The sequence below is a fragment of the Sciurus vulgaris genome (assembly GCF_902686455.1).
Source record: "Sciurus vulgaris genome assembly, chromosome: 4".
In the NCBI taxonomy this organism is placed as follows: domain Eukaryota; kingdom Metazoa; phylum Chordata; class Mammalia; order Rodentia; family Sciuridae; genus Sciurus; species Sciurus vulgaris.
Genome location: NC_136464.1, coordinates 12052888 through 12062613, shown reverse-complemented (window position 1 = coordinate 12062613; position 9726 = coordinate 12052888). Strand labels below are relative to the sequence as shown.

Genomic DNA, 9726 nt, shown 5'->3' with positions numbered 1-9726 from the left:
CGTAAATGATGTTGGAGGGGACAAATATGTTCACCCTGATTTGAACAGTATGTAGTAATATTTGTGTGGGGACCTGGACACAATTTGGTAGGCCCTGAAGAGAGTCATCGGCAACAGCTACTAATAATAAAAGACCAAATGCACAATTTTTATATTTTTGTGTATCAGTGAAAAAATAAATTTAGAATTTTTTTTTTTGAAAAGTGAAACACAGATCTGTACCTGTCCAGAGGGACCTTGCTACACTCCTCACTATGCTAATTGCAGACCTCACCCTGTGGGATCCTCACAGCTACACCATAGCCATTTACGGATCAGTCCTCAACCAGAGGCGAGCTGGCCTCTGAAGAACAAGAGGCAAAGTCTGGAGACATTTTGGTTGTCCCATTGGAGACGGGGACAACTGTTCCTGGCATCTAATAGATGGTCCAGGGATGCTGCTAAGCCTTCCACAAGGTACAGGACAGGGTGGCAAGACACAATGCAGAACCCACCCCAACGTCCACAGTGCTGAGGCTGGGAAACCCTCAAGGCAACACCTTGGCCAGGCGCCGTGGTGTACACCTGTAATCCCGGTGGCTCAGGAGGCTGAAGCAGGAGGATCGAGAGTTCAAAGCCAGTCTCAGCAAAAGTGAGGCACTAAGCAACTCAGTGAGACCCTGTCTCTAAATAAAACACAAAATAGGGCTGGGGATGTGTCTCAGTGGTAGGGTGCCCCTGAGTTCAATCCCCAGTACCCAAAAAAAAAAAAAAAACAAAAAACAAAAAAAAAAACAGACAACAACTTGCCCAAGGGCACACAGCTAGTGATGCAGGCAGGATAATAGCATCCCAAACCGGAGCACACACTGCCTTCCATGCCAGGGCAAGTAAAGGTGGAAATAAGATTACAGTTCCTAGTCAGCTGAACCTAAAATAGGGAGACATCTGAATTACCCAGGTGTGCCCAAAGCAATCACAAGGGCCCTTATGAGAAAGAGGTGTGTGTCACAGAGGTGCAGAGTGGGATTGACTCAACCCAACGTGCTAGCTTTGAAGACAGGAGTCCTTCAAAGCCTAGCTTGTGACCGATGTTCAAAGAAGGGGGAAAAACGATCTGTAATCCTGTATCCCAGGGAGAACCACTGTTACTACTTCAGAATTAGATCAGTTGCCGATTTAAATTGTGAGCATTTGTCCAGGTCATTAAAAAATTAAACCATAACTTCCACTGACTATATAATAATAACCACCATCACTGAACTACACTTATTTTTTTTTTTTTTTTTTTTTTTGGTACTAAGGATTGAACCCAGGGGTACTCTGCCACTGAGCTACTTCTCCAGCCCTTTGCATTTTCTATTTTTAGCAAGGTCTCACTGTGTTGCTTAGGCCAGCCTTGAACTTTCAATCCTCCTGCCTCAGCCTCCTGCCTCTGCCTCCCACGTATTGGGGATTACAGTTGTGTGCCACCCGCCCAGCTGTTCCTTTTTTTTCTTGGCTATTAGGTTGTTTTCAATTCTGTACTATTACAAACAATCCCACAAATAATTTTTTTTTGGTGTAATTTCTGAGTGCATCTTGGGTTACAGTCATGCACATGATATTTTGGCCAACAATAAATGCATAAGATGGGAGAGCCATAAGATGATATCACCTAAGGATGTGACGGTTATCTTGATCTCAGGATGAGGCAATCATCCCACGAGACATTTCTCAGGTCAGGTCCCCATTGAAAACAGGACTGTTTCCTCAGAATGAATTCCTAGAAGTCAAATCACTGATTCAAAGGGAAGGAAAACACCGAGACTCTTAACAGACCCTGCCGAAGGACTCTCCACACAGGAAGCACAGGAAAGTATCCACGTCATCATATTCCTCAAAAATCTAAAGAATTTTGAAAATATAATCTGATCAGTGAAAACAGTATCTTGCTTAATCTGCCCTTCTTTGGTTATTAGAGGAGAACTTTTTTCTCTTGTAGCTACAAATCGCTTTATTTCCTCTATGAATCTTTTTCCTCCCCCCACTGTGTTAACTTCTTTATTGATTACCAAACGGGGCCCTCAAGAGGTACACCAAACTCAAGTCTTCTGACGCTCCTCCTATGCGTGACCACCACACTCATGCAGCTGAAGACTAGTTAACAGAACCGACAGGAGATACCCAGGCCCTGGCTCCAAAGGCTGCAGGACGAGGGCCTAGCGCTAGCACTTCTGCCCAGGGGACAACTCTCCGGTATAAATTCAGCTTCTGGTCTTTATGCTTTGGTCCTGGGCGGTTTTTACAGCAAATCCATGAGTTGTTTTTTGTTTGTTTGTTTTTGTTTTGTTTTGTTTTGTTTTTCATATACTTTGCCCATCTTCTACTTCTGGGTTCATCTTCTAATCAGTTTGCTTGGATTGGTCTTTGCCAGTGCTGGGGATGGAACCCAGGGCCTACATGCTAGGCAAGTGCTCTACCACTGAGCCACAACCCCAGCCCTGTGTGTGTGTCACTGGAAACTGAACCCAGGGGTGCTCTACCACTGAATTATAACCCCAGCCTCTTCTATTTTTATTGCAAGACAGGGCCTAAGTTGCCTACGCTGGTCTTGCAATCCTTCTGCCTCACTCTTCCCCAATAGCTGGGATCACAGGCGTGCACCATCATGCCCAGCTCAGTTTGTTAGGGTAAATATCAATATGCAAGAAAGTAACCCTGTATTCTCATATGTGCAAGAGACATTTTACAAAGTATATTTGGGGAAGGTATTTGCCATGCACATTTGTCATGTTTTAGGAAGCTATCTGCCATAAATAGTTGTTTGCTATGGCCTTAAATTTTAGCACTCTGACATTGTTCCTGTTTTGTGCCCTCTTTCTCCCAAGTTCATTAGATCTATTGCTTTTTCCTCGGGAACTTCATCATCTAAATGCCTTTCAAGACCCTCCCAGTTCAGAGAAGGAATAAATATTTACATGCATTTCCTTTAGGTTGTGTAGTACAGTTTAATTTCCTAAACTTAACTCTTTAATTTACAATCCATTGGACCATAAAATGCCAACCATGAAGACAACATTCTTGCAACATTTCAAAATTATAAACAGCTGGAAAAGTGAAATTACAACCCCAAGAAAATTTTGGCCAAAAGTAACCTTGAATGTGACATACACTAGATTGCAGGTGTCCTTGCTGTGGTCCAGCAAGGCTGTTAGGCACAAAGGTCAAGCAGATCACACGGGACCCCTCCAGCAGAAGCATCCCCTATCCTCAAACAAAGCCCTGGTCAACTTCTGCCTCACCCTGAGATTCCCCAGGGCTGGACACTGGAGTAGATGCTGATGGTTCCCTGGGACTTCCTCCTCCTACCATGCCATGCTCAAGTTCACAAAGAAGCCAAAGGCCTTGCCTGGAGCTGCCCGAGTTCCACCTCCCTGTCCATCTCCCACACCCCAAGGAGAAAGGATGGAAGCTCCTCTAACCTGCTCGCAAGTGGAGATTGGCGTCTGCCTGGATAGAGAAGCGGGGTCATCAAAAGGTGATGGTGCAGCCTGGAGCAGTACTTCCCCTTCTCCATGGTGTTCCTGAGTGTTGGTGCAGTGCTGCGGATGGAGCCCAGGGTCTCTCACATACTAGGCGAGTGCTCTCCCTAACTACACCCAACCCTGGAGCAGTGATTCTCAAGGACAGCGTCTGGCCAGTATCTACTAACGATAAAGAACCCAAGACTGCAAATAATTCACTTTCCCAAAACTTTTTCCCATTTTTAAAAATTGTTTGTTGATGGACCTTTATTTATATGCAGTGCTGAGGACTGAACTCAGTGCCTTGCACATGCTAGGCAAGTGCTCTACCACTGAGCCACAACCCCAGCCCCTCCCCTATTTTTAAGACATGGGGTCTCTCTGTGTTGCCCAGGCTGACCCCAAACTCCTAGAATCAAGTGATCCCCCTGCCTCAGCCTCTCAAGTAGTTGGGACCGCAGCACCACCACCACGCGCAGCAACTTCCCATTTTTAGTATGCAGCTTCAAAAGACAATCACAAAGAAAAGAGTGAGGTGTACAGAAAAACTACATATAAACCTGGTGCTTTTCCATCACTTTCAGTGGCTCTCCCTGGTCCCACACCGTCCCTAGAGCCCCAGAGCAACAATGTCCCAAGTCTCCCAGTCATTCCTTGCTCTTCTCTACAGTTGTACCAGATATGTTTCAGTTGTGCATGATTTTTGGTATTAAAATTTCTTAGACCAATCAAATTCAGTGAAGTGTGTTGGAGCAAAACAAAAACAATTCTCTGGCCGGGCAGCTCCTGAAACCAGGACAGCGTGATCAGACCGAACTTCCAGGAGAGCAGCAGCGAGGTCCGGAAAACAACCTAATTATCTATAGCCTAGTCAATCAACCAGTCAATTGGTTACAGATTAGCTAGTTAATTGCTTACAGCTTAATTGGCTACAGGGCCTCCTGCAACCAACCACAGCTCAGTCACTGCAATTAAGCTCTATTGGTTTGGGGTGTGGGGCCCAGTGCAGGTGCACCTAGAACCTATGGTCTCCTGCAAAACACGACTTCCTATATTTATCAAAGTTGAAACGGAGTACATTTCATTCTTTTGCAATCACACTTTTTTCATTCAACATTATGTTCCTGAGGCTCACGTTTTCTCACCTACTCTGATCTACTCATTCATACTGCTCAATGTGTCCCACTGAATAAACACATCACAAGTTATGTTCACAGTTTACTGTTGATGAACAGTCGGGCTGTTTCCAGTTTGGGGCAATTAAGAATAGAGCTGCTGTGACCATCTTTTACAACTTTGAGGTATGACTTATATCACACAAAACTTTCTCATAATAAGTAAGCCCACTTAGAAATGGGCATAATTGTGCATCCCTCACCACGGCCAGTTTTAGAACATTTCCTTCACCCAGGAGGTCCTTCATGCCTGTCTGCTGTCAGTCCCACCCACCCACCATCCATAACCCCAAGAACTGCTAATCTGCTTCCTAGCTCGATACCACTGTCCTTTCTAGAAATTTCATACAGGTGGAACTGTACAATATCTTTTATGTCTGCCTTCTTCCACTTGGCATGTTCTTAGAATCATCCATCCTGTTGTGTGTACCCATAGGTTTTCCCTTTTTATTGATCAGTAGTAGACCATTCTGTGGATGGTCTACTAGATTTTGTTTATCTATTCACCAGTTAATGGGCATGAGAATTATTTTCAGGCTAATAGGAATGATGCTGCTAAGAATACTTGTGTACTAGGCTTTGGACCTGTGTTTTCGTTTCTCTTGGGTAGATACCTGCTCTACAACTATGGGTCATATGGTAAATTCATATTTTGTTTGTTTAGTTTTGGGCAATGCTGGAGATCAGACCCAGGGCCGCACCCACGTCAAGCAAGCCCTCTGCTGCCGAGTTACACCCCCAGTCCTTTTTATTTTGAAACAAAATCTCACTAGGTTGTCTAGACTAGCATTGAACTTGCGACCCCCCTGCCTCGGTCTCCCAAATTGCTTGGGATTACAGGAATAAGCCACTATACCCCATCGGAGTGCTTTTAAATGACTTGGTTTTGTTTGGGGGACATCTGACACAGAATGGGATGTACCTATTTTGACCATTTTCCCCCAAATGGTACTCACTCTGTTCCTTCCCACTGTTGTACCATGCTGGCCCTCCCAACCTTCCTAGCAGAATCCCAGATGCCCCAAGAACGACCAGGTGCATCTGAAGAGGCACAAACCCAGCTTGGAGTGAGAGAAACAGGTGCAAGTCTCAGTCCTGCTACTTCTTAGCAGCTTGGGTCTCTGCAGTAGCACGAGGGAGTCAGAGACCTGGCCTCACAGAGCAGCTGGGCAAGGTGGGGCTGAGACATGGAGGAATCACTCCAATTAGCTGGGAGCCTCCAGCCCACAGGCAGGAGAAAAAGGCCATACCCCAAAGCACCTGCCCCCAACTCCCTAATCCTTCGAGACCTTGTCTACATGCACACGACTGCGTCACAGCAGCAAAGCATGCCTTTTTGACAGGAGTACCAAATGCATTTTCTTTGTGTTACTACGGGTTTCCATTAAAACAAAGTCAGCTGCAAGAATACCCAGCTCCAAGTGGCTCAAACAAGTCACTGACACAAATGTCACCAAGGCTTTTCTTTAGCTTCTCCCGGAAGTCACCACCAGTTTGCCAACTTTTTGTCCTGAAAACTTGTCACCTCAGGGCTGCCACAGCTCCATAACCTGAGCTTCAGAAGAGGAATTTCCTGGTCTGATTTTTGGGTGGTTTCTTCCTTTTTAAATTAGGGACCAAAATCATTCCCAGATTCCCCCTAACAGACACCAGCTCACACCTCAAGGGCCAGGACTGGGTCAGCAGCCCTCTTCTTCCCCCCACTTTGACCAGGGGAAATGAGTTATTTTCTGCTTGTCCTAAACCTGTCACAGCTCACTCAGGGGGCTGAGGGAAGGACTCTAAATAAGCAAGGAGGGTAAGCAGTTGCCACTTTACATGAGGAGTCCCTTCATTCTCAAGGAAAGAGCTGTGGCCTAGAGGGGTTAAGTCCCTCATCCAAGGCCAACTGTGTCTTTGCAACCTGGCTGCGGGGCCCAGCAAGCTCCCCGCTTCATCAAGGGGTGCTTCCAGAGGCATGACGTGGACAAAGTCATACCCTGCAGGCAAGATCTCCCCAAGTGCCCAACCACGCCTCACCCCTGCAACCCCACAGCTGGGGCAGCCAAAGCACGTCCGGCCCCTTGCAAAAGCTTGGCAAGCAGGCCAGCAGGAACCCAGAGTCTGACAAACGGCAGCTCCAGAGCTGCTGGACACCAGCCGAGCTGCCTCATTCCCCAGGGCTGACCTCATGCTTCTGAAGAGCCTCAAGATGCCCAAGGCCTGTGTGCAGCCTCTCAGGGTTCAGCTCCGCTGCCAGCAAAGGAAACAGCCCTGGCGGGGGACGTGCAGAGCAGCGGGAACGCAGAGCCCAGGCAGCCCACCCCACCACCACCCAGAAGAAACGGAGCAGCACCCCTAACTGCTCAGACGAGGCCCGATGCCCACCTGTCTTCTTGTCCTGACTGTCGGAGGGTGTCCTTTGAGGAAATGTTCACACTCTGGCTGTTTCCATCCGCTTCATTCAGACTCCTGGAAAGTGAACACAAGACAGTCAGACTTCACGGGACACAGCAAGAGCAACTCTCGAGTCAGTTCTCCCACCTCAAAGAGCTGGCAAGCTCACAGCCAGGCTGGGGCCTGTGCTTGGTGACAAAAGTAACAGTTTATTTTACCCAGAGCCGGAGCAGCTGCCCACTTTGGCCCTTCTATGGCTACTAACAGCAAAGGCTTCCAGTACTATGCCCAGCATGTGCCCAGGGTCCAACACCTTCATGTACTTCACTTCCACTTCAGACCCTCCTTTGGAGCCAAACACCTGCTTGACAGTGAACAACGGTAACAAGGGGCAAGGTGAACAGCCGTGGAAATAGCACAAGGCCAGACTCCAGAACATACATGTCCCTTCCCTTCTGGGGCGTCTCTGTCCCATCACCACTGCCCACTCACTCAGGCTGCAGGTCCCAGGCAAGGCATTTGTTCTTATTCAAGTTCATGTAAAAGTTTCTATTCTCCTCATTCAATCACAGGAGCTAAGAACTGTGTGGGGCAAGAAAGGTCTCATTTGTTTGCCTTCCTCCCTTGGGCCCCACCCAGAGGGAGCAGACACAGCAGCTAGCAGTTTAAAATGTTCTTTGTTGAAGTTTTTCTCAGAATGATGGTTTCCACTCTTTAGAGCTCAAAAAGTCTGCAGGCCTTGGAGGTATGCAGGCTGTAGGGCTGCATGATCAACATGGAACTGTCCACTTACAGAATAATAATCTTCATACCACTCGGGAGGCCAACTTTCTCATGGTAAGAGTTCCAATTCAGGGTCAGCAACCTGCCAGGCCTCTGCAGGAGCCCCACGGCACTTGGGCTCTTCTATTTATTTTTGGTGGGAGAGAGGGAGGAAATAAAGGATGGCTTTTTAACTTGAATGCCAACACACACTTGAACAAGGAACTGTGTTGGCAAGTGCACTGTATTCCTGCCTGGTTTCAGGTCTCACATCACCTTTTGTCAGAGGCTAAGAGGTGAGACAGAGCCTGGAAAAGCCCTAACCCAACAGGTGATCAGAACAGGTACCACTTTACTGCCTCAAGTCCTTCCCTGAGCCTGCCAGCAGGCCCTGGATTGCTTCCTGCAGGTAGGGGCCCATGCCAGAGGCACATCAGACCACCTCACTTCTCTTTCCAGCATCCCTGTGCTCTGCATTTGAATTCTGTCAATGTATGTGCCAATTCCATCTGAAATACCTTCTGGGCCTTGGTGTGGGAGGCCCCAGTGTGATCTAGGCCAGAGTGATCAGGCCCCAGTCCTGGCTGTGGCTGTCACACAGTTACTGTGTAACTCAAAAGAAATCCTTCTCTTCAGAGGCTCATTTTCTTCATCTGTAAAGACTAGAATGAATGATCCCAAAGGCCTCTTCCACCACTGACATTGATTCACCCACTCATTCATTTTAACGTCAGCTCAGGCCAGCATTAGCGTCCTCTGTGGGGCCACCCTAAACCTATGGATACAGCCGGACCTGGAAGCATGGCTTCCAGCCTCAGGAGGGCTGCCACTGTCAGGCATCCCATCTCTTAGTTTCAATACCCACCACATGGTCCACAGCGGGGCAGGCAAGCCTTGCCCTGCCACTGGCCCAGCTACCAGGGCAGGTATTGTCCTGGGCAATAACCTAGGTCACATCCTAGAAGGGCCCTCAGGGCCTCAAACCTGTCCTTCTTTTGATCTTAAAGGGAAAAAAAAGTTACCTGTCCCTGGGAAAGGCAAGACTACTTGTCATCCTCCCAATCACAAAGTATCTTAATGTTGTTCTTCATGGTTTTTACCAAAAATATATATATATATTTGTTTCAAAGCATTAAATTATAATGTTGGATATGCTATTCTTCATGTTGCATACACCCTAGATTTCAATCCAGATGCCCCAGGGGTGAGGGACTTCACACGGGTCCATCACCACTGTCCTAAGCTCTGTGGCCCGCGGGAAGATTTTCTGGCCCAGTCCCCACTCCTACCTAAATCACCAGCGAATGGCCCCAGGCTGAACACCTGTTGGAAGGCTGCTGCGCTGTGGGAAAGTCCTGTGTCCCTCCGCTACTTACTAAGGCAAAACCATAAGCTCTCTGAGCCTTGGGGGTTCGTGAGGATTTCATTCGGCGGAAAACGTTTGCGAGCCCGGTGGGAACGGAAGTTACTGGGTCGCTGGGCGTCTACGATGTAAGAGCTGCGTCTTAAAATCGCGCCTTGTCCTACCTCCCACGGCTTCTCTTGCTGATGTTGGCAAGAAGCCGGGAGGCAAAAACAGGGCTTCTTGGTTCGCGGGCCCGGGGCCATTCAAGGCTGGGAGGTGGGCGCGCAATCCTGGGGCATAACCCGGTCGCCATCCGGAATCCGGTCCTCGGCGACCCTCAACACTAGATTCGGGGAGACCCAGCCTGGTCTCCCGTTCCAGTCCCAGGGTCCCGCTCTGGGATCAAGGCGAGCCTCCGCCCGGGGCGGCTCTCCCCTACTTTCCCTAAGCTCCCAGCTGCGCGCGCCGCGCACGCCCCCTTCCCAGCCGCAACCAATCAGCATCGGGAGCGGCGCCCGTGGCGCGGGGGCTCTGGTCCGCAGCCAGTTAGCGCCGCGGTCCGAGGCGGCGCCTCGCCCGCCCC

At 48.5% G+C, this 9726-nt stretch overlaps 1 protein-coding gene across 1 annotated transcript; it reads right to left on the bottom strand.

Moving 5' to 3' along the window:
- Positions 1-268: 268 nt before the first annotated feature.
- LOC306659544 (uncharacterized protein) lies at positions 269-9633 on the bottom strand. The gene is made up of 4 exons (XM_079137174.1): positions 9326-9633; positions 7028-7111; positions 3444-3563; positions 269-343 (listed from the first exon to the last, which is right to left on the bottom strand). The coding sequence occupies exons 1-4, from the start codon at positions 9454-9456 to the stop codon at positions 322-324; spliced, it is 357 nt and encodes a 118-aa protein (XP_078993300.1). The 5' UTR covers positions 9457-9633; the 3' UTR covers positions 269-321.
- Between the last annotated feature and the right edge of the window lie 93 nt (positions 9634-9726).